We start from the raw sequence: 24,084 nt of genomic DNA, 5'->3' as shown, positions 1-24,084 counted from the left end.
TGACACATATGCACCCACACCCGCATAGAGGTACACCTGCACATGCAGATATACACAGAGGTGTGCTCGCACGCACACGTGCTCACACACACATATGCAGACACACACGTGTGTGCTCACACAGAGGCACACACAAGCATACACATCCCCCCCCCCACGCCCAGACGGCAACGGGCGGTGCCGCCAGGTGCTCCCGCCCCGGCGCGGCCCCGGGGGGGCGGCCGCGGCTCCTCGCCCCACCCCGCCGCGCCGGGAGCTCGCCGCCCCCCGGCTGAAGTCCGGTGCAGTCGCGCCGTGCCGGGGGTGCCGTCACTCGCCGCGCTTCCAGCATGCTCCTAAGATGGCGGTAGCGGCGGCGGGTGGCGGCGGGGGCGGCCGGGCGCAGCGCAGCGGCTGGCTGGAAGTTTTGGTGCGGGAGCGCTGGCACAAAGTGCTGGCCAACTTGGGCGGCGAGGCGCTGGTGCTGAGCGGCGAGGAGCGCCCCGACGGCGCGGCCCACAACGGCTTGAGCGGCGATGGGGCGGCGTGCCGCGGGGCCGAGGGCGGCGGAGCGGCGGCGGTGCGCACCGCCTTCACCGACCCCCCGGAGCAGGTGCCTGAGGTCGTCTCCAACAAGAAGCGGTGCGTGAAGGTGCTGAAGCAGGAGATGGGCGGGCTAGGCATCAGCATCAAGGGGGGCAAAGAGAACAAGATGCCCATCCTGATCAGCAAGATCTTCAAGGGGCTAGCGGCCGATCAGACCCAGGCTCTCTACGTGGGCGATGCCATCCTGGCAGTCAACGGCACTGACCTGCGGGATGCTACCCACGACGAGGCGGTGCAGGCGCTCAAGCGGGCCGGCAAGGAGGTGCTGCTGGAAGGTAGGCACCAGGAATGGGGTGAGGGACGGGGGGACGTGTCGGCCGCCAGCGAGAAGCTTTGGGGCACAGAGGCGGCGGAGCCGAGCCGGGCGATGAAGAGGTTGCCTCTGTGCTTCTCGTACGCTCCTCTTGGAGTCTTTCCAGTGAAGAGAGTTTTTTCTCCCTCACCCCGAACCGCACCGCGACTCCCGACGGTATGTGTTAAGAACGGAGCCGCTCGAGAAGGGACGAATAGGCAGGCGGGGAGCTGAGTTGGAACTTTCTTTCCTCTTGTCCGCCGCCCGAGCCCTCCAGTAGCCCCTCCGTGCGTTGCCGCTGGAATGCTCTGCACCAATCTCTTGTCTCGGCGGCTGATCGGCTCCCAGGCTGAGGGGTCACAACGGGAAACTGGTCGACTCCCACCGGGATAGGGATCTTCCAGACAGACGTTTTTACAATTTTTCAGCCCCCAAAAAGCGGGAGGAGTTGGGTGCGGGGAGAGGAGAGGATAAAGGAGTAGAGGGGCCCCCTCAGACCGTTAGTGAAGGGCTTGGGGGACTTTTCTCCAGCCAGCTCGAAATGCCCGAAACCTTCTGCTTTCAAATTCTTCCTTACGCCCTTCTGCTACCCAACGCACCACTAGGGAAGAGGGGAAAAACGAGGCTTGAATGAAGCTGGCAGTGCCTCATTGACACATTAACTACCCCTGCAAAACAGTTTCCTTTCTCAAGGGTGACTGACATAGTTTTGTAAAAAGCGTCCTTAGAAACTGAGCAGATGTTGGCCTGTGTGGAGGAGACTCCCACCAGAATGGGGCAGGTGTTGGGGAGGCCATGAGGAGGAGCAGAGCAGGGTTCCCCAGGACAGCAAGTTCATGAGGAAAGAGGCATTCATTGGCATTTAATCCTCATCTTTTCACAAGGACTAATATACAAGCTCTACCTGAGAGAATGAAAGCTTTAGAAATGCCCTTGGCGTGTGTTTGATAAAGTGATTGCATATTTGCCCAGAAGTTCGTTTAACCAGAGGTCAGTGGCATTCGAGGCATGTTGCGGTACCTCCTTCCCCTGTGCCATCACCTTCCTCCATGCCACTTGTGCTCCTGCCTCACTGTGTCTGTAGCTCTCTTGGTGCCACACGTTTTCTCACAGGTGTCATTTGGGTGTTTTCTGAGGAGCAGAGGGAGGAACTGCTGCTGCTTAGGAGGTGCAGATGAGAAGCACCTGTGCATAACCAACTAGGGCATAAAGTTAGGGAAAAAGTTTAAGGGGAAGGAAGGTGAGAAAATGCCTCTTCAGTGTATGCTGAAGAACTATTTGGTGTTGTCCACATGACAGTGAAAACTACAGAGGAGTTTGTGCCCCGTGGGGGTGTAAGAAGCTGAGGGCAATTGCGTCTCTCCTCCTTAAGTGCTGTTTGCGGGACCAACCTGCGTCTCCTCCTCCCTTGCTGCAGCCAGACCCGTGGAATCTTAATATGAACTCTGAGGTCTGGATTGAGGCTGTTGCATCTAAATTCTGTCGCTGGCTTACGCAGTTTAAGCGCTTCCCGGGGTGCAGACCGGGCAACAGCTGACCTTCGGTGTGATCTGATGAGTGATGTATGTAGCGCTTGCAACAGCCTCCCTTGCTCTGTGGGGTGTCTGCAGTAGCAGCACCTAAACGCACTGCTGCTGTACGAGTCTTTAAAAAAAAAAAAACAAAAAACAAAAAAACAACCAAACGGTTTTCTTGCCGGTAGGAAAGAAGCCTTTTCAGCATGGACTCTTGGCACCCATCTCTCCACTCCTTTCATTGTCACAGCTATTTTCTGGCATTTTTTTTTCCTCCATGAAGGCAGATGTGCGCCAGTGGTTGCTTCTGCAATTGAATTTGTAAATTTGTAAATCCACAGCATGTTTTAGTAGTAATCCCTACATAGAATCAAAACATTCTGACACTGAACTCAGTATTTTATCCTGTCTTTCTCTTGCTATTTCAGTAGAGTACCCAAAATGTGAGCTGGCCGTAGCATTGCCCCTGAAGATGCTACTCTTTCAGCAGGGAACCTCTTTGTGTAAGTGGCTTGTTTGAACAAATAGTTTAAAACAATTCTCTGCAATTCAATTCCCCAATTTGAAGATCTTTCTTCAGTTACACAGTCTAAAATAGCCTTTTTATTACTAATGGAATTTTTTCGCCTTTGAAGCATAGGAGGGAGAGCCTTGTTTTGTGTTTTTGGTTTTGGTTGGTTTTTTTTTTTTTTGCCTGTCCTTCTAGGCAATAGGAATTTGCTATTTCCAGACTTCTTAGAGAGTAGGTATTGCAAAAAGCAGCCGGTGCTGGCACAGGGCAAGACCCCAGCACAGCTCCTCTCTAGGCTCTTCAATTAAGAGCAATTAAGAGTGTGTTTCCAGAGTCAAAATGTAACATGTACATTCTCAGGGAGATTGAAACTTGTTTCTGACTTCCCAGACCAGGAAAGATGAATTTGCAAAAGCACAGCAAGGTATGAGGGGCCTATATCACAGAGAACAGGGCTGTGGGTATTGCCTAATGCATTGTGCTTTCCTGGAAAGGGTCTTATGGTCTAGAGGTTATCAGCAGTGAAGATATAGTCAGTATGGCTCAACACACCCAACATCAGAGTGCTAGAGCCCCTGTGTACCATCATGTCCCTCCTAAAATTGCTTGCTTAGCTAGATGAGGCATTTACCAGCTCAGCAATAAACTGTAGTCTCTTCTGCATTCCTGTGTGGGGAGGAAGGGAGCAGAGAATCCATCAGAGCTTGGGCATGGGTTCAGGGGAGCAAAGCAGCCAGTGAGCAGTGCAAGAGGAAGCTCTAATTCTGGGCTTATTGGCTTGGCTTCTTGGGTGTTCAGTACATCAGGATGAAACTTATCACCAATGTTCAGGAACATGAAGAATTTCCCTACATGAGCAATGAGATTGCTTCCTTGTACAGTGCATATCGACAGGTGTGGAAGGCAGCTAAAATTATGATGACAGCTATTGTTTGTACACATAATTTCCCTGTGTTTAAATTTGGTCTTCTGAAATAAACACTTTGGAAAATCAAGCAGCCCCTCCTGCGCTGTGTAAAGCAGATTACGTTCAAGAGACTCTAAAGACACAAAAGGTGTTTTTTTTTATCAAAGCATTCTACATGAGAGCAGTCCCTTGGCATGCTCTGTAACCAAGCTGGATGTACTTTACATGTTGTCTCTGTGTTTAGTGTAAAAAAAGAAAATTGAAGTAGCCCATGCTAATGTCAGACAGGACCCCTCTGCAGGAAGCTCTATTTGGATGTGAAGAAAACCCAAACATTACTGTGTATTTTGCTATCTGGCTGCAGGATATTTTCTTAGATTGCATCACTTCCTAACTTGTTAAACGTGTGCAGATGAGCTTCTGATAATGGTAGAAGGTATGTATCAGGAAAAGGAGCATCTTCTTTGTGTTCCTAGAGTTTTTAATTGGTTTTGAGTGATTCCCAATTAAGCTAACAAAATTGCAAGGCAGGGCTTACAATTCCCTTGAGAAGTGGCTCTTGCAGCCTCTCTGGGTTTGCAGAAATTTCCCAGTGAGAGGCAGCTCCCTGCATTGTGAATTTTAGGATATGGACAGTAAACTATAGTCATCTTCTGTGGCTTGCTTGGGAGTAACCCATAGATTTAAAGCAATGTAAGAATAAACATGGTGCACTCTGTACTGTAGTAACAATTTCCAAACAGTGTTTCTCTAAGAATTGCAAGGATTCTCCCCTTTCTACCCTATTAAAATTTTCTGTGGGTGAAGCAGAGCAGTTCTGCCTGCATGAATTGTATGTTGAAATAGTGTAAAATAGGCTACAGGCACAGGCTGTATTTTTCTATCTTACTTATGTTTTCTTATTTCTTTTGGTAAAGTAGTGACAACAGGAGATTTCTGGGGAGGTTAACAAAATACAATATTTACCCAAGAAAGTATGTCTCTTGCAAGTACTGGGGGAAAATGAGTTACTGAGCACTTAGTAAGTGCTTACTACAATCAGGGCTGTTAATCTCAATGACTGCAAATTGTATGCATGGTTATTTACACTTCCAGTAAATGTATGGAGAACACACTTTGCTTTGTTTTTTTGGTGCCAGCAAATATGCAGTTAGGGAAATAGGGAAATGCTCTCTATGTGGAGCTTATACTGCATTTCGTAGCCTGTGTAGCTGCCCTCAGCACACATCAGTTTAAAAGTGAAATAGGGAAAGGAACAGGTGCTTATTCTCAAGAATATCTGGTCTAAGCAGTCCCCAAGAATCTCAGTTTTGATTGTTTCAGCTGCCTGTGACTGATGGTGAGGCTTGAGTGGAAACACTTGATGTGTCTTTCATTGATTAGATTAGATTACAGGCCAATTTAGGAGTCCAGACAGTCTGTATCACCGTTCACAGATAAGAATCAGTACATCGTTTTTGCAGTAAATTGGGCACAAGTTCTCTTTCTCAGTTACTGTAAAGAAAATAAGGCAATTGTGGGTAACACATTCCTGGATTTATTTGGAGCAAGTGCAAGGTTCCCCCTCAACTTTCATCCTCCCCCACCTTGGAAATAACTCTTCTTTAGGACTTAGTACCAGCTCCTTAACGGTGCTTAGAAGATTAAATATGTCTAGGGATCCAGGATTCAGTTGCACATATTAAGTAAGATTAGAAAAATCTATGTGTTAAGTATGATTGGGGGGGGGGAAGCACCTTTTAAAAAATCCCAGCAGTAATTCCTTTGTGGAAAACTAAATTGAAAACTCGGTATAACTCTTTGGACAACCTTTACAGAGTAGAATTCAAAGCTGAAGGCTTTTGCTATAGTTAATGAAACAGTGATGTCCTCAGCACTGGTTAGGCCACACCTTGAGTACTGTGTCCAGTTCTGGGCCCCTCAGTTCAAGAAAGATGTTGAGTTGCTCGAATGTGTCCAGAGAAGGGCAGCAAGGCTGGTGAGGGGTCTGAAGCACAAGCCCTATGAGGAGAGGCTGAGGGAGTTGGGGCTGTTTATCCTGGAGAAGAGGAAGTTCAGGGGAGACCTTATTGCCATGTACAACTACTTGAAGGGTGGTTGTAGCCAGGTGGGGATTTGCCTCTTCTCCCGGGCAACCAGCAACAGAACAAGAGGACACAGTCTCAAACTGTGCGAGGGGAAGTTTAGGCTTGATGTTAGAAAACAATTCTTCACAGAAAAAGTGATTGCCCGTTGGAATGGGCTGCCCAGGGAGGTGGTAGAGTCAGGGTCCCTGGAGGTGTTTAAGAAAAGACTGGATGAGGCACTTAGTACTATGGTTTAGTTGGTTAGATAATCATAGAATCAGTCAGGGTTGGAAGGGACCACAAGGGTCATCTAGTTCCACTCCCCCTGCCTTGGGCAGGGATACCTCACACCAGAGCAGGCTGGCCAGAGCCTCATCCAGCCTGGCCTTAAACACCTCCAGGGATGGGGCCCCAACCACCTCCCTGGACAACCCATTCCAGGCTCTCACCACTCTCATGGTGAAGAACTTCTTCCTCATTACTTCCAGCCTGAATCTCCCCACTTCCAGCTTTATTCCATTCCCCCTAGTCCTATCACTACCTGATATCCTAAAAAGTCCCTCCCCAGCTTTCTTGTAGGCCCCCTTCAGATATTGAAAGGCCACAATAAGGTCACCTCAGAGCTTTCTCTTCTCCAGATTGAACAGCCGATCAGTTGGACTTGATGATCTTGGAGGTCTCTTCTAACCTGGTTGATTCTGTGTATAATACATGGTATGGAGCTTCTCCTTCTGTAAATGTGACTTTTAGTATAGCATCCATTTGTGTGCATTCAGAGTTTATAAGTGTTGGAGAGTTTACTGTAACTATTTGTAATCTATTCCAGGGGTAACTTACTTCCAGGCTTTAAGAACATGTTATTTCCATTTCATTTTTCTAATTTAGATTTCTGACCATAGAATTATTTTGCACTTTATTCTGCAAGATTATGTTGCCATGGCTACTTGGTAGAATTTGTACAGCTACTTCAATAGAAGGGAAATCTGAAGAAGCAGTAGTTCAAGGGAGCAAGAGCATACATAAATGAATAAAATATGATGGGAACAAAGCTGTCCCAGTACTACACTGAAGACTGGCTTTCCAGTCTGAAAAAGTTCAAGAAATTAAAAATAGTTCATGAAGAAGGGATGCTAGTGGTGCTTCTAGAACATGCAAAAAGTCTGTATAGAATAGAATCATGGAAAAGACCTGTAAAATCACTAAATCCAACCACTATCTAACTCTACTGTCTGATTCTAAACCATGTCCTTTAACACCTCATCTGTGCCTCTTTTAAACAGCACCAGGGATGGTGATTCAACCACCTTCCTGGGAAGCCTGTTCAAGCCCATACCTTCCCTGGTGTAACTTGAGGCCATTTCTTCTCATCCTGTCACTTGTTACTAGGGCAAAGAGGCCCAACTCCCACCTTTCAGGCAGTTGTAGAGAGCAAGAAGGTCTCCTCTTTTCCTCCTTTTCTCCAGACTAAACAACCCCAGTTCCCACAGCCACTCCTCAGATGACCATGTAGGGTTTGTGAGTAGCCTATATGAGGCAGTTTTGCTGGCCTTGATGTGTGAGTGGAGGTGAGTGTGATTCATGTGTCTCATGCTCTCCTGACACCCTGCTGGTCTCATTGCTGCAGCTGTAGCTGATGTGAAGTGAGCTTCGCTTGGTTTAGCTGCATCACTTCTCCAAGCCTTCAACTATGTTGAGCAGAGAAAAATGCTGCTGTCAGCATAATCTGTGTTTCTGCTAAGGGTCTCTGCCAGGACATCTGTATTTAGAGCAGTCAGGGAGAGCATCATATTGTTAGGGTGGATTGGAAAAGAGCTAGAACTCTGAATAGTGGGAATAAATAGTCTGTTTTGGCAGGGCACAAAGCTCACTGTAGAGTTGGGAAGGGGCATCAGGGCAGTGGCAGCATTTGGTACATGAAGAGCATCACTGCAAAGAGGGAGTTAGATGATATTTGAGGTGAGGCATGGCTGATTTGGGCTAGAGAGGATTCTGAGAAACTGCAAGGTATATAGAATAGAGTGTCTCTCGTGCTATGTGTTGGAAGGTGTGCTATGAGCCTCCTGTATGCTCTTAAATGTACAGCTGTCAGCTGCTATTTTGCAATATCAAGAAAGCAGCTCTATAAGGACTGGTCTCTGTGCTTTAAAAGGTGGCTAATGGCCTGGCCTTGGACTTCTGGAAGAGAGAGGATTTACTGAAGTTACTGCATCCAGTATCTTGTAATATTTCAGTCTAGCAACACTGAGTAATGAACTATGGCACAGAAGTTTTTTACCTAACTCTGCTTGCAGGAGCAGTTGGGGAAAAAAACAGATTGGTTAGTCCATCATCCACTTAGCTATCAAAACATCCTGTTCTCCAGAACATAAGTTAACAAATTTGCTTACAAAAGGTTTAATCAGCTGTGACTGGTCCTTCAAATTGCTTCACCACCAGATATTGTCTTGCTGTTACATTAAATTTGATCCTTCACATAAATTAAATTAAGGGACATAATTTCTGCATAACTCTTTAGTAGGCTTGAATTTCTGACTGCTGCTACTGTACACTTCTGTTATGGTCTGGCTTTAATTTTGTCTGCTTAGAATTTGAACTGCTGAAGTGGTTACGGCTTTCACCGTGCATATACTAAGGGCACGACAGAGTAGGTCACTGCTAGAGCAGCAATCTGTACTGTAGCTATAGGGTAAAATGTAAGGAAATTATCCATAACAGTGGATGTGGGGAAACTGTCTCTGATTAGAAATTATTACCATACTTCCTAAAACTGTTGTACAGTGTTTTGTGAAATGTTGGAAGTTGCATTTGTTGGCACAGATCTAAAAGTCATCACAACTAAGGCTGTTGCTATGTTTATTCCTCACCGCTCAGGGACATTTCCACCTAAAGATGACTTGTATTCACAGAATGTTAGGGGTTGGAAGGGATCTCAAAAGGTCATCTATTCCATCCCCTCTGCCAAAGCAGGATCAGCTAGAGTAGGTCACACAGGAACGCATCCAGGTGGGTTTTGGATGCCTCTAGAGAAGGAGACTACAATCCCTCTGGGCAGCCTGTTCCTGTGTACTGTCACCCTCATAGTGAAAAAGTTTTTCCGTATGGTGACTTGGAACCTCCTCTGCTCCAGCTTGCACCCGTTGCCCCTCATCCTATCGCTGGACATCACTGAGAAGAACCCAACTCCACCCTCCCAAAATTCATCTTTCACATGTTTATGAACATTAATGATGTTGCTCCCCAGTCTCCTCTAAGCTAGAGACCCAGCTCCCTCAGCCTTTCCCCATAAGGAAAGCATTTGAGCAGTGTGTCTGCTTCAGGGAGTGCACAGGTGAGTAACATGTGTGTGTGCATCTGTATGACTAGCTTCTGTTTATTTCAATGACATGCTAAAAAAAGGTTAAATTCCTGGTACAGTGCAGATATCTGAGAAACAGTATGCTTTTCCCAAGTGTCTGAAAGTTAGAGACCTATCATAACCAAAAGGAAAAATGTAAAACAGTTTTTTCTTTTCCTTTTTTTTTTTAAAGGACACTTTCAGAATACAAATTGTCTTCTGGCAAAGGAGGTACAGTTTAACCAATTTGCTCCAATATATAACGTGACCTCATGGGACTATTTATCAGTCTCCTGTACCCTTTCAGGGAAATAGCACCATTAGTTAAGCTTTATGTTCCATTTGCCATAGTCATATACTGTTTGTGCAATACCTATTTTGACTTTTAACATAATCAGGTAGTTATGAGAGAATACTGATAGCTATATCATGGAAATAACAGATCTCTGCTCTAGTCTGAGCTGTTTCAATAATACCTGTTTCCAGGATGATTTACTATTCTACCATGTGCTTTAACTGTCATTGGATCTAATTCTGCAAGGGGAGCAAGAAGCAGCTTTGTGAAGCATGTACCTACTTATTGGCTGCTTTAAGCCAATAGTTTTAATTCAGATAGTAGTAGTTTATCTTTTTATCTGAGACCTTGGGCTTTAATCACTGTGAAACAGCCTGGAAAGACAGAGCTGGTTAGTGGGGCTGGCAGGACAGCAGTGATGGATGTGAATTCCCTTACAGTAGACAGCTCCTCTTTGGTCTTGCTCTTTCCGGGCAGGAGCCAGCAGGATTCTTCTCTTGCTGATGTGAAGCCAAAGGAGGGATTTAATTACTGGATGTTCAAGAGTATTTTCCAGGAATGAGGTGAATAAGAGTTGCCTTCAGTACTTGCTGTTTGAATTCTTTTCTAGTTTTCTTTTTTGGCTGATTTCAGTATTTTTTGTTTTGAGTGACTCTTTTTTGTGGTTTTGTAGCTGTTGTTGACAGAAAAAAACCAAAACACAAACCAACCAAACTTCCAAATGACTGTTGTTTCCCAAAGAACACATTATCCTTGGTTACTTTCTGCCCCTTTTGAATTACTTGTCCTGTCTCATGCAGTGAGAGACTCTTAGTATACAGCCTTCTCCATCAGCAGCATGGCTGGGATGGAGGGACGTCTCTGGAGAGCCAGTGGGATTCCTATAGGATTACCTACTGTATGAATACACACCTAGGCACAAGGCATACACTGTACATACATGTACTGTATTTATGTACATCCTCCTGTAATGAACAGCCCCATCAACAGGCATTCCATGTTTGGGACTTGACCTTCAAATGCGCTTGAAGCCAACATGGTTGTACCAGCTTGAGGCTGCTGGAGCTTTGCCAGGTCTGGAGAGGCTGATGTGATAGCTGTGTTACCTGTCAGGTCTCTCCACTACAAGGGTGCTGTGGTGGGCTGTCCTAGCTCAACACTGCATGGAGAGACTTTATACATTGCACTCCTGGAAGGCCTCTTCCAGAGCAGGGGCTGTGTCTAATTGTGAGCTCTGTTGAGCAAAGTTGGGAAGATGTGCTTCCTGCAAGAGAAGGGAAGCAAGCTTCAAGCTGGAATGACTTGGATAATGATGGCAGGATTTTTGTGAAGAGCTCTAGGTGTTACTACTGTACTTTGCCTAAATGAAACTCACCTAGATTTTGGAAGCTGAGGTAAATGGTTGATCAAAGAGTTAACATAGCTCAATTTTTTTCAAACAGCTGAGGAAGTCCTGAGCACAGTGGCAGAGAGAGGCATAAGCAGCACATAAACTTGCCAACAAACCTCAGGGTGCTACGGATGTCACAGCTAATCTGCTTGAAGCCACTGTTGCTCTCATGGCTTTTGCTGCCCTCTTCTTTGCAGGTGTAGTGATTGGGTTGCAGGATGATACCAGGATGTTTGTACACATGGCTCTTGTCTAGCCCTGGGGAGGAAATCTGTATTCCTGCCTTAAAAAAAGGTTAAAAAAAAAAACACCTCTTAGTAACTTTAGTCGTCTTCATGTTTGTGGAACGAGGGAGAAGTGCCTGGACAAAAATAGGCAATAAAAGAAAATAGCATTTTAATTCAGGAAGAATACAAGTGAAAGCAATTAGTTTTCAGAAGTTCCCAGTCTGTTCAGTGAATGGCTATCTGTGACATCAGGGATTCACGAGGGCAAGTCATGAAGAAAGCATTGCAGTCACAAGTTAGGGGAGTTTCCACTTAACACATTAAAATCAACTCTGAAAGGCTCCATTAAGGAAGGAAAGCCATAAATAAAAGTTGCAGGAGATGGCATATAAAGTATCACTGAAAATGAAAGTGACCCTGTGACAGTTATATGTTTTTCTTTCAATGTGTTATATATATATTTTTAATAAACATGAGGAACAGACTATCAAAACATCAGCACTTTTTCTGTGAAGCCTTGAGGAAATAAATAGAGAGTCTGGGCACATTAAAAAAATTTTCATCCAATAAAAATAAACTTAATTGATTCCAGGCTTTCCCTGTGTGAGAACTACTATACAAGGACCATTCTGTGTTGATCTAGTTTTATGTAGATACATTGAACTTTTCTGATAGGCATGCCTTGAAATGTTAGTATTTAATGCTTGAGTTTTTATTAAAGTACTGCCGGAGCTTTCAGTCTATGTGGCTAAATAACATTAAGGCCTTATGAAGGTTTCAAGGTTCATCCTGTTAATAAAATATTGAGGAACAGCTACCTTCTGGGTTTTCAGGGAGGAGAGGAAGGGTTGATTTTAAAACATGCAACTTTCTGTGGTGATTTTTATGATGTTTCAATTTGATTTTTTTAAAATATATTTTAAAAGAAAGCACTTTGCTTTCAAAAGGCTGACTTGAACTTGCTTTTAAAAACTTTTTGAAGTAGAATTATCTATGTGAAATAGCAGAGAATTACCCAATGTACCTTCTCACCTTGGAAAATCTTTGCAATCATGCCACATTTCCTAGAAGGAAATTTTCATGGTCAAAAAGTTTTGACCAGCTCAGTGCAGTAGATTTTTCTTATCTTGTTAAAATATGTTGTTCATTTCTGTATGTGCAGGTAGTTATTCTGTTCTTTGGAAACTAAGTGTGCTGTTCTCTTAACCACTTTGTTCTGTTATTTTTCTGCTGATGTGCACATTGTGTACAGTTGGTAAGGACATATATTTGGTATGAGCCAAGGCAGGTATCCTTCCAATGGAGAAGTCACAAGTGATATATTACATGGATTCCTGTAAGGCATTTTTGTTTGATCTTTTCATTTAGTCATAGTTCTGGAGGCACACTTCCTTGTTTCTGTGAAACTCACAGTAGAATCTTTTAGTACAGAGGGAAAGGAAGAAGAAACTTACTGAGTTTCCAAAAGATGCCTAAGATAGCTCTTGGTGTGATTTTTAATATCTTGGTGTGATTTTAATATCTCCTTGGTGCAGCTGTAAATTAAACTGGTCCACTGCTTTTTTAGCTTCTGCTCTGTTAAAGACTTGGCATTGAACTGTGTAGAACCAAGAAGTGCTCATGAAACTGTAAAGGGTGGGAAATTATTTCTATGGGGGAATGTGTGATGCATTATTTTGCTTCTTTATTTTCCCTTTGCTTGTGTTTTGTTGACTACTGTGTTAGCTGATACTGGTTTAAGAATGCCTTTAAATGTAGCTGTTTAATTCCAGAGCTGGTGTGGGCATAGCTCTAAATGTCTTATCAACAATATTACATGGGCATAAGGTACAAGTGAATACACACATACAGCATAGGCTGTGAGCTTCCATGTGTGTTGTACATGCATTTGCTCATACCTGAGACAGAATTTGTTTGTTGTCGGTGCTATGTAAATTAAGTTAATTGTTCTAGAAAACAGAAGTAAATAGTCTTGATTATACCTGCACTGAAGGACTCTCTGGGTTGATTCATTTTCTGGAGTGTTTCACGGGAGTCTGCACCTGCAGTTTTGGTTTTCTTTAGGGTCTGTGTTTTCCACCTGGACACCACTGTCTGTGTCCAAGCTCCCGGTACTGAGTGTGTGATGGCTCCCAGGCTAGAGGGGACAACTTGCTGTCTGCTGGAGGCGGCTAAGCAAAGGTGAAGAGTGAACGCGGAATGGAACGTGTGAGAGCAAACCCCAACTTTTCTTCAAGCCAACATGAATTTTCTCACTGATTTCTGTGGGATTAGGGTATACTTTTTTTACCAAGTAACATTGGCACAATCACTCATGGGGAAGAAAAGATGCTGATCCAGATTTATCCTGTCTCTGATGGCTACTGCATTAATTCTCCTTTAAAATAATACGGACAGTTCTGTAGTCCTTACTGAATGATTCACTTCACTGGCTTCCTGCATGAGTGAAAGACCTGCTCACAAACTTCTCAGTTGAGGCTCTTTGTTAACATGCTGTTTTGCTGTGCTTAGCAAACCCAACTCCATGCTCCCCCTCCACTCCAGAATCCTTGTGGCTTGTCCCTCCTCCCTTCCCACTCCCACAAAAACTAATGAGCAAAAGCATTGTGAAATAATGTGGCTGCAGTTCAAGATGTGAGTTCAGTCATTTTGTGGAACAATAATTGATTAAACAATTGCTGTTTCTTAATCTACCATTCAGGTTAAATAATTTGGCACAGCCAGATCTGTGGGTCCTTGTCTCAAACCAGAAAAGCATCAAAATGTTCCTTCTGCATATCTCCCCAGTCTTTCTTCAATTCCAGGGTGACAGGTGCTGTATCAAGAGCTTTCCAAAGGATGTTTCAGAGTTTCTTTCATGTTCAGGGCTAAACTAAAATCTGAACTCTCTGCAACAGCAGAGGCACACTAAAAATAATGTTTAACTGGAGCACCATGCAATCCTTGTTTGTAGAGACAACAAAAAAGTATTTTCAGGTAAAGACAGGTTTTTAGAATTGTGTTTTCTCCAAAAAGCTACACCCAGCAGAAATCTGACTTCTTTGCTGTTGAAAGGGAGGTTTATAAGTGCCCTTCTGCCCTCTCTGTAGCACTCTCAATTCGTAGGTGGGTTCTGCAAGAGAAATTAGGGTTTGATGCTGCTTTGGTGCCATTGCAGTGTGTAATGCCATACTGTGACAGGTATCAGAGATACCCTAGGTCTGCAGAGTACACCCAAGCCCAAAGTTTCTGTATATCTTGCCCTTGCCCTGACAATGCAATGCTCTTCTCTCCTGATTTTTCTGGATATCATTTGCTTCCTTTCTGGCTGCATCATTTAGGATGTGAGGCAACATCAGAAAAAGTTTGATGTTGTCAGCCTAATTATGCAGGAGAACCTGCAGTTGTAGCTGAACAAGTAATTGCATAATCAAAACATTAGCTTGCTGACTTTATCCTGGCTGGCTGCTTTATGTACCTGAATACTGGCAAATCCCTGCTGGGGATGAACACTCTGTTGGGACAGGCTTCATCAGTTGCTGATGGCCACCTGGCTAATGGCCAAATCTGATGATTTACTTTATCTCCAGAGAGGTGTACAGTTTCAATCACAGTTTGAGTGATTGAAAAGTGAGGGAATTAGAATCATCACAAGGCAGTACATAAACTGTGAGTGTGCTGTACTTCATGTCTGAGGTATTGGGAGAATTTGGGTCAGCTCAGAAGCTCTGAGGTCTCCAGGCCTGGAAGGCAACTCAACTACCTTGTGTTTTCTTTCTTTTAAATATAGGTATCATTAGAAACTGTGGTGAGTTGAAACTAACTCCTGGTTTCAAACCTGTAATCATAGCTTTGGAAGAGTGCAGCAAAGAAAGCTCTTAGTTTATTACATGAAAGTGTACCCAGCTGAAATATAATAACTGGCTCAGAAAATTCAAGTGGGACACAGATCTGCAATAAGTCATCCATGTTTTCTGAACATGCTCTCTTTGGTAAATGCTGGGGGCTGGGGAGGAGGAGTCCCTTTGTCTGCTCTGGGGTTCAGTTCTGGTTGAAGTACCCCTGTGGTGCAGCCTGAACCCTCTTAACAGTCTCTCTGAAGGAGGCTGTGTATGAGCCAGAGTGGCCAAGGAGGCTGGAGGAAAGATGGCCTGATAGTTTCAGCTTGGTCTGGGGAGGGGGTTTTCCTCTGTCCCAGAACCACCTCCTACCATATCCCTGTTTAGTATGTGAGGTGGTGGAGAGGACTGAGCTATGAGAGGCACTGGCAGGCCCCCATCTCAGACCAGCCTTCCTCATAGCTGCCTTGCACTGGAGGATCCTCATGGCTGGATCCGTGGCTCCTATGCACAGGTACTCCCTGAAAGTGCTTGCAAAGCAGAAGTAGGTCATGCTGTCTCTTCAGCCTTTAAATAATTATTGTATAATAAGAACACATGAAAATAAAAATATACAAAAATAGGTGAAAGTATTCCACTTTGCAGACTGAAGCAGAGTGGGCCTGCAGCAAGGTCAGGCAGAATGCCCTAGGCAGCCTGTGGGTAGGCTGAAATTTCATGGGTATAGGTACCTTGCTCTCTGCCCTGATACTATGACTACATGGATGAGAATGACCTTTGCATATGTAATGTGTCTTAATTGATTTTGCTGAAGCTAAGTTTGGGTAAGGCTATGCAAGACTAAGACCCATGATTTTGTTTTTCCTCTCCTGTGGGCATATGAGTGCTGATTGTACTATATAAAGCTGCTTGCTGGTGAGCCTGTCACCTTTCAAGGTGAGGAGAAAAAGTGTTCTTGTTTTTATTATCATTCCTCCCTCCTGACCTACCCTGCAACAAAACAAACAAGCAAAAGGCAGTGATTGCCAAGGAGAGAAGAACCGTTTTGCAGATCACAGCTTTTTCTGCTGGAAAAAATGTAGCCACGTTTAGCTTCTTTTTAAAGAGCAGCAACGTTGAGTATACAAATTGAACTTCAGTTCACACAGCCGAGATTTTCATGAGCACTTCACACAAGCATTCACAAAGTGCAGTGTTCGGAAATAATGGCGTTTGCTAGAAACAGTCTTTGGGGACATGGGACAGTGCTTGTGTTTTCACCCTTCTCCCTTCGACACCAGCCTGTGTCAGCCCAGCAATGGGAGCCAGGCCAGAGGACTGTGGCCAGCTCTGAACAGATGGGCCTTTGTGTCCCCAGCACAAATGTCCCTCTTCTTTCAGAGCAAATGGGCAAAACGGGTTCTGACCCAGCACAACCGGCTGTTTGTGGCTTGCAGGGGAGAAAGTGACTCTTCTGTGTCCTTTCTAAAGTGCTGCTGCTGAGCGAACTGGCGAGCAGGAAGTTAAACAGTTCAAATCTTTATAAGCCAGAGTTTAACTTCAGCCATAAGGTATTTCAGCTGTGTTGCAAGGCTGCCCAAGTTGCACTGAAGAGGTTTTCTCGCTCAGTTAGAGGCTCAGAGCTGTTCTTCTGCTGCTGGAGCACTGAGCAGTGCAGAGGTACAGTGGTGCCCAGCAAAGCCACTGCTGATTGCTTCTTTTCTCAACAGCTGAAGTCTTCAAGTGTTTAGTGGGAATACTTCTTGTGGGAACAAGTGAGCAATGACAAAAGCCAGTAATAACCTCTGCCATTGTTTGTTGCTTCAGAAGGTGTGCCTTTGTGAAATATAGGAGGAGAGCTGGCGTTGAAGCAGTCTAATTCTGCCCTTTTCATTTGCATGGTGTCTTGTACTGACGTTATTAAAGCGCTTGGTGTTATTAGTAGTCCTATGTAGATTATGCTCAACTTAAGTTACTTCGCAGGGCCCAAGAGATATTCAGTTTTCCTAAAGCATGGGGTAGCTTGCAGCATCTCTTACCTTCAGCAGCAGAGAAGTGAGATATTTGGGGCTGTAGTTTCAGGTGCTGTCAGTGTTGTTGGTATGGCTCCTTTGGCTTTAGCTCAATTACCCATCAGAGCAGGAGAAGGAAGACTCTTCAAAGCAGCTGCTATCCAGAGCACTGCCTTGCTCCTGCATCAGCTGGGATCCCCGCTGTCCTCCATGCTCAGCCTGGCACACTGTAAGTTGCTGAGGTTAACTGGGCTGAACCTATCTGTAGCAAAGCATGGAGCGTTTCCATCACCAGGGCAATGCTTTTCACACCTTGCCTGCCATGTAGGGACAGGGTCTGCTTTCTGTGTTTAGTAGTTGTGCTTCAGATCCTTCTGCCTCACCTCAGTTAATGGCATGGAGCCAGGCTTGGGGTATGGGCAGCTGTGAAGCTGGAGCTTCCAGGAAACGCGTGCATCACCTCCGAACGTTCTGTCTTTTTATTTGCAAGAGTGGTGATGGACTGTGAGAGGTGGGCCCAGCAGCTGGCTGTCAGGGTGGGTGGTATTATTAATGTGTAGTAACACTGGTTAGAAATCAAGTGCTGACAAAGCATTGTGCCGGAGCTGATGTCCATTCTTTGCTCCTCTAGCTCACTTGTTAGAGGCTGATACTTGTCTGCTTTTCTGTGGTTGTGTTCTAGGCTGAGTTTCAGCAAATAATGCCAAGTGCAACACGTCTTTTCAGGCTTGGTTAGCTAGCATGTTCACTTCTGGGTCATGTTTTTTATGTTCCTACTGTAGAGGTAACAACAGAGGGGAAATGCAGCTGTGATGCCTTGGTGTGTGTGGTTCTGGAATGGTCTTCCCTCTGGGGCAGAGGAACACTGATCCAGCAGAGTGTGAGACTGGATTGTGGCTGGGATGGTATCATCACTCACCAGTGTTTATTATATCCTGTAGGACAGCAGGGAAAATGCCCTGCCGATACTGTCCTCACACCACAGTTGCCAGAGAAACCTCTCTCCTTAGTAGTTTCAGACCTTCCTGGACTCCCTGACAGCATCCTGCAGCTTGAGCTTCTAGGTAGACTTTAATGTGCTATCAAAAACCATCCTATGAATGGCTTAAGTTTGTGGTGTTTTTTTTTTTGTTGTTTTTGTTTTTTAAAGGACCTATGAAGGGGATGGCATTGTTTTAGCACTTAGAGTGCAGAAAAAAAATCCTTTCACCTCCTAAATTTTGACGTTCTTGAGTAATTGTGAGATATGCTATCAGGGAATGTGTTTTGACAAGGATGCAGAACTAGAGGCCAGGTGAATTGAAATTTTGATCTAGGCTCCATCAAGCTGTAGGAAGGCATTTGACTTTGCTGTGAGGAATAATGTGTGGGATAAAAATCTTTGCTCTTAAATGAACATTATCTAATTGGTTTCGGCATTCAGCTGAAAGGCTAATCCATTTCCCCTTTTCCTCTGGCTTTTTTTTCCTTTTTTTTTCTTTATAAAATGGACTTTCTTGTATTTTTAGTGCTTCCTTTAACTGGCTTTATACTGTGCTTTTTTAACTGATGTTTAGTGACTTTTTGGCCGTCCCCAAATCTTAATTTCTAAAACACGTCTGTGGATTTGCTTTTGTGTTCTCCTTTCTGTGGGTGTTCAGACTTTTAGAGAGGATTCTTTTTACATTAGGCTATGCTGAGCATCCCTGCTTTCAGGATGTGCAGCAATGAGAGAAACAGGCTGAGTGGTCCTTGGGAGATGCCACTCTCCCTCCTCACATACTACAGGGATATTAGCCTGGCTTCCAGTTACACCTCTTAGGTGATTAAAGTTATGTGACACAGATCCCTCCCATATATTTTTCCAGCTTCTTTGTAAGCCAAAGACAGTTCTTTATTTCTCAGGTCTCACTCAATTACATGGTTCTCCAGAATCCAAAGAGCAGAAAGTGCTGTGTATCTTTGTTACAAGTAATATATAAAAAAAAGTATAGATGCTGTTTGAGAATATTAGTATGTAATTGTGGTTTATGTTGGCCTTGGCAAGAAACATGTATAAGAAAGATCCATCCCTCCATCACAGTGCACCTCTTGGTGCTTGCACTGATTTAACTGTGTGCAATGCCATGCCAGAAGCGGATTTTTTTTATTTTTAAACTACATGGGCTAAAGGTATGCCCCAGGAAAGAGAGAATCCCTGATGCTTTTTTTCTGGTGATGGAGTTTACAGAGTGGACTTGAAAGTATTTGTGCTGGCAGAAGAGAGTCATGGACTCCAGCACAAGGCAGGACAAGTGCTGAGGTGGATGGAGGAACCCAGTGAGGTGGTTTTGCCACTGAAGCTGATGTATTGTGAAACTGCAGCCTGAGCTGAGTGGGACTTTCCTGCTCTCCTCCTGTCTCCACAGCTTATTCCTTCTTCTCCACACAAACTCTGACAAGTGCTTCCCTGTGGCCATGCTGTGCACTGTTGTGCTCCAGGTCCCCAAGTCGGCTGCCTGGGTGGCAGCAAGGTCAGGGGAAGCATGAATCATTACAGGTCCCTTTTTGGGGACAGCTCATTTAAGATCTATGTAGAGCTGTTGTGTAACTACACCTGTCATGCTGAGGCTTGTCTTGTTATTGTCAACATGCAATGGTTGAAATCTGGCCCCAGTTGAACCAACTTCAAACACTCAGTGATGGAGCAGGGCCAGCATCTCTCTTCATGTTGCAAACTGTGTTACAGTTGAGACAATAAAAAAAGCCCTTTGTTTTGGAAAGCACTAGACTTCTGTGTGTCAACCCTGAATTTTCAGTGTTAATTGTATCACCTACACGTTAGTGTTTCAAACCTGCTTTGTATTCTTCATGTCCTGCTTTTATATAACCTTCTGTTGCTGCATAAAGGATTGATATAAATATTTCATACATGCTGTCTCCTGGATTGTGTGTGGGAGTGGGAAATTCTGCAGAAGTTAAAAAGCACCTGTCCTGAACAAAGGCTGGGTTGATTCGATCAAGAGCCAGAAAATCAGACACCCCTCACTACCTCTGGTGGTGAAGAAGAGGAAGACCTGAGTCTTGTGGTGCCCAGAAGCAAAGCACACTCAACTGAGACTCCAGAGTTTGTGTATACATTCAAGTGTTGTGTTTTTTTTTTTTTTTTCTTTTAGCTTAAAACAGAAAGGGACACTGAAGTGCAACAGCTTTAGTTGTATACACTTTGCTTAGGGAATAAATGGGTATTTATTCTTGAGTGGGTTTCTGTACAGAAAACCCCTTAATTTCATAGTGATATGTTCATGGGCATGATAAATTTGGTCCATACTGTGCAGTTGATCACACTTTAAATGATGGAATCTTGTGATTTTTTAATTGTTTTTTTTAAGTGCTTGCATGGGTTTTGTATCTAGGTGACTTGTTCTGTGCTGAACCAAACCACACTGTATTTACTCTGCCTTGAGGACATTTAATGATGTTGACTTTCCTACCCATTTCACAGAGCTTTTAGATGTCTGAGTTGCTTTTTGAGCTCTGCAGCCAAATACTCTTTTATTTACATAAGGTTTTTCTGGTGTACTATTTCCTTCAGTATTCTGTCCCTGAGCTATTAGTAATCAAGTTAACTTTTTAAACTTGTTGCTTATCACTGCTGTTGTTTACATCTTCCTTCTGAGTCTTGATGACTCCAGCCTAAGTGTGCTGGTTCTTTGCACATCCACCAGTATTTTGGTCCATTGCATGCTCTTCCAATATATTAATTAATCTGGCAATGCTACTCAGATGCTTGAATGCTTGAAGACTTCCTTTCTTGGAAAAAATGTTTTAGTGAAAACAAAAAATTCTGAAAGCATCCCCAGAACTATACTGTAAGAAGCTTATCTTCATTAGCTAAATTAGCAGACTCGGAAGTGTTGCAAAGATACAAGGGAAAAAGAAATGCCACAAAAGATTGGGATTATCAGACTTTGAAAGCTCTGAAAGGATCTTGGGAACTTGACTCACTACTCAGATTGTGCAAAGGGGTCATGCCCCTTAGCTTTGGTTGTAAGGCTGATTGCCTAATGCCTGCAGGATGGCTTTATATTTTCTTGTTCAGGAACTTTAACTTATTTTTTTATCATGAGGCTCCTCTCCAAGTCCGTGCCCTGGCTCTTCCAGGAGACTGAATGTTGCATTGTGGAAATGCAATTTTGCATGATCTAGAGACTTTAATGTATTGATCTTGAGGGAGTTAATGCACATTGGAGAATTTCGCATGTGTTTACGTTGTGCTTAACTCTTTTTCTAAACGGTTGCTGCTGTGGCTTTGACCTGCTTCCACTCCCAGCTGTGTGTTCCTGACTCTTCTTTCCATGGTTCAAGCATTTATCTGAGTTTCTAGAGCTCTGGTTCACAGAAGTAAACCAGCAATTACACTGGAGCTGTTGCTCAGGCCATGCAACCCTGAACGTTTTTGTCAGGGAGCTGATTCGCCCAGCTGAACATGAGGAGTGTGTTTTTGTGTTCTTTCACCAGGATGAAAGAGATTCCTTACCCATACATCATTTCCTAGAATCATAGAATGGCAGGAGTTGGAAGGGACCTCTTGAAGTCATTAAGTCTAAACCTGCTGCCAAAGAAGGATCACCTAGGGCAGGCCACACAACAACACATCCAGGCAGGTTTTGAAAATCTCCAGAGAAGGAGATTCCACAACCTATCTGGGCAGCCTGTTCCAGTGCTTCATCACCCTCACAGTATTATCGAGGTGGAACTTCCTGTGTTCCAGTTTGCATCTGTTGCACCTTATCTTATCAGAGGGCACCACTGAAAAGAGAGTGGGCCCTTCTCCTTGACAGCCACCCTTCAGATATTTGTAAACATTAATAAGATCTCCTCTCAGTCTTCTCTTTTCCAGACTGAACAGCCCCAGGACGCTTGGCCTTTCCTTATAAAACAGGTGTTCCAGTTCCTTACTACTGAATGGCTGGTTTGTATGACCTCTTCTATAGTTTCTGCCCCAGCATAGTGCCTTCAGCACAGCAGAGTGGGTAGTAAACAGTGATTCATGGGTAGGACCCAGAAGTTGGCTTGGCACTTCTTAAGTCTGCTAGAGGGAGAAGGTTTACATGCTAACCAGTTTCAGCCTGCAGCTGGAAAATGTTTCTGGGTAGCCACTGAAGCCATTTTGGTGGCAGCGGCCTTCTTCACATACTAATATGTTGTTTTGATTTGGTGGTTTTTGTCATGCTACCATGCAAACATTCAAATTCCAGGAAAGCATGAGAAATAAGAACCATTGTCTGAAACAGTGAATTTCTTTTTTTTTTTTTTTTTTTGGGGGTGGTGGTGGAGTGCTGTTATTTGAATTAATAGATGGGACTAAAAAGCACTAGAATAGGGAGGCCATGGAAACCCCTTGTTGAAGTATCCCAGATGGCATCTCTCCAAACTCACTGTGTGGGTAAACAGATATGACACCTCTTGTGTCCCTTTCTGTGCTATTGTATCGTGGTTTTTGAGAAATGGGTGCAAAAACTTCCCCTTAAAGGAATGAACTGCATCAGCCTTTTTCAGAGATGGCCTCAGCAAGGAACTGGCTGTTTTCTGAGGTTTTCTGTGAAGGCAATAAGCCTGTAGATCAGCACGGCTACATGAGTTCCTGGGCTTCACTTTACCTTCTAAATATCCCTAAAGAGTGTCAGCCCAAGTGCCAATGAAAAATTACACAGTGAAGGCAGTCAGAAGAACTTCAGGTGAATGGTGGCACTGTGTCAGTTTATCTTAACACTTGACACAGTACAATCACCTTGCTTTCCTCTCCTTGCTCTCTTCACTTTCTCTTCCTGGTCCCCACTGGCTGATGTGATCTGCCAGAATCCCTGGGTTTTTTATCAGAGATACTGTGGGGTGGTGCTGGTGACACCAGGATGTAGAGCATGGCACAGTGTGAATGTAGAGGAACAGACTGTTTAGTTGTGCTTGATCGACCCAGAAGGATGATTTCTTTTTCTTTTTCTTTCTTCCGTTCTTTTTTCTTTCTTTTTGTACATGAGCATCAAATTTTCTGTGCTATTTCTCTACATGGGTTCCTGTAGTTGTTCTTCCAAGCTCTTCTACTCGGTTCTGTATGCTAGTTTATCTAGACCTCAGAAGCATTTATTTGTCATCCCCCTTTCTCCTTTACTTTGCTTTATTCTTTCTTTTTCTTCAAGCGAAGAAGATGCCTGCATAGCAATTTTCAATATAAATATTTGCTTCTTTGCTTTCTTGAAGTTGCAACTCCCTGAAAAGTGACTTGAGCTGATTGAGGTCTGTGCCCTTTCCTGGAGCCCAAACAGCCATTTGGCAAAGTCTTTCTTGGCTTGTGAAATTTGTACGTTAGCTACAGAAACTCCTCACCCAGTTTTAGTGGTGGGGCAAACCCATGTCACAGCTTTACTGAGGGCAAACTTAGTTCTCAGCTCCCAGGAGAGGATAAAACTATTGAAAGTTCAGCACTTCAGAGCCGATCTGTTTTGCACAGGACAGAGATGATGAGAGGATTTGGCTTATTCCTTGCAACAACAATGGCAGCAGAAGCAAAATGTGAATTTGAGACTCAAAGTATTTTAAAAAACTTGTCTTGAAATTAAACAAGCTCCATCTAGAATAGAATTAAGGTATTAGTCTGCTTTAGATTATTACTGTAAAAATGTAAGCCCCCTTTACACCAGTAAGGTTCCTAGAGGAACAGCATGCACCTCAGAATGTATGGTTTTGTGTGTTGTAGCAATTTGAATCTTTCAATTTTGAGGTGAGCAAGCTTAGCAGATACACTAATAAATGTGTCAAATATCAACATCTTTGCAAATATTCATGTTTACTACTGCTGATAAATCTAGAAATGTCCCCCTTAAGTGAAGATGCAAGTGGAAAAGTGGTAAATGTTCTCTTTATACAGAGAGCCTCTGAGAAAGTAAAAAAAAAATATCCAAAATCAATAGAAATTAGGGGTGAGGAGTCACTTGCCATCGAATCCCAGGGATCTGCCAGAGCACAGTGGGGAAGCTAGTGGCCCTCACTTCCATTCAGAATTTCTCATGGTTTATGCCTGAAAATGCCATTTACTTTCCATAAGAATACTGAGTTTCACAAATGTTTCCAGTTCACACATAAAAATAGATAAATGGAAATTTTTACCAACTACTAAAGCTTCAAAGGAAGTAGTT

General features: G+C 43.9%; 1 protein-coding gene across 1 annotated transcript in view; it reads left to right on the top strand.

Moving 5' to 3' along the window:
• The first annotated feature begins 340 nt into the window (after positions 1-340).
• Positions 341-24,084, top strand: part of SNTB1 (syntrophin beta 1) — a 102,218-nt gene continuing 78,474 nt past the window's right edge. The window contains exon 1 of the mRNA XM_054385492.1: positions 341-860. Coding sequence (XP_054241467.1) covers positions 341-860 — 520 coding nt within the window. The remainder of the gene's footprint in view (positions 861-24,084) is intronic.

This window comes from Indicator indicator, chromosome 12, assembly GCF_027791375.1.
Source record: "Indicator indicator isolate 239-I01 chromosome 12, UM_Iind_1.1, whole genome shotgun sequence".
Classification (NCBI taxonomy): Eukaryota; Metazoa; Chordata; class Aves; order Piciformes; family Indicatoridae; genus Indicator; species Indicator indicator.
Note: the sequence above shows the minus strand (reverse complement) of the source record. Positions and strands in the feature narration are given on the sequence as shown.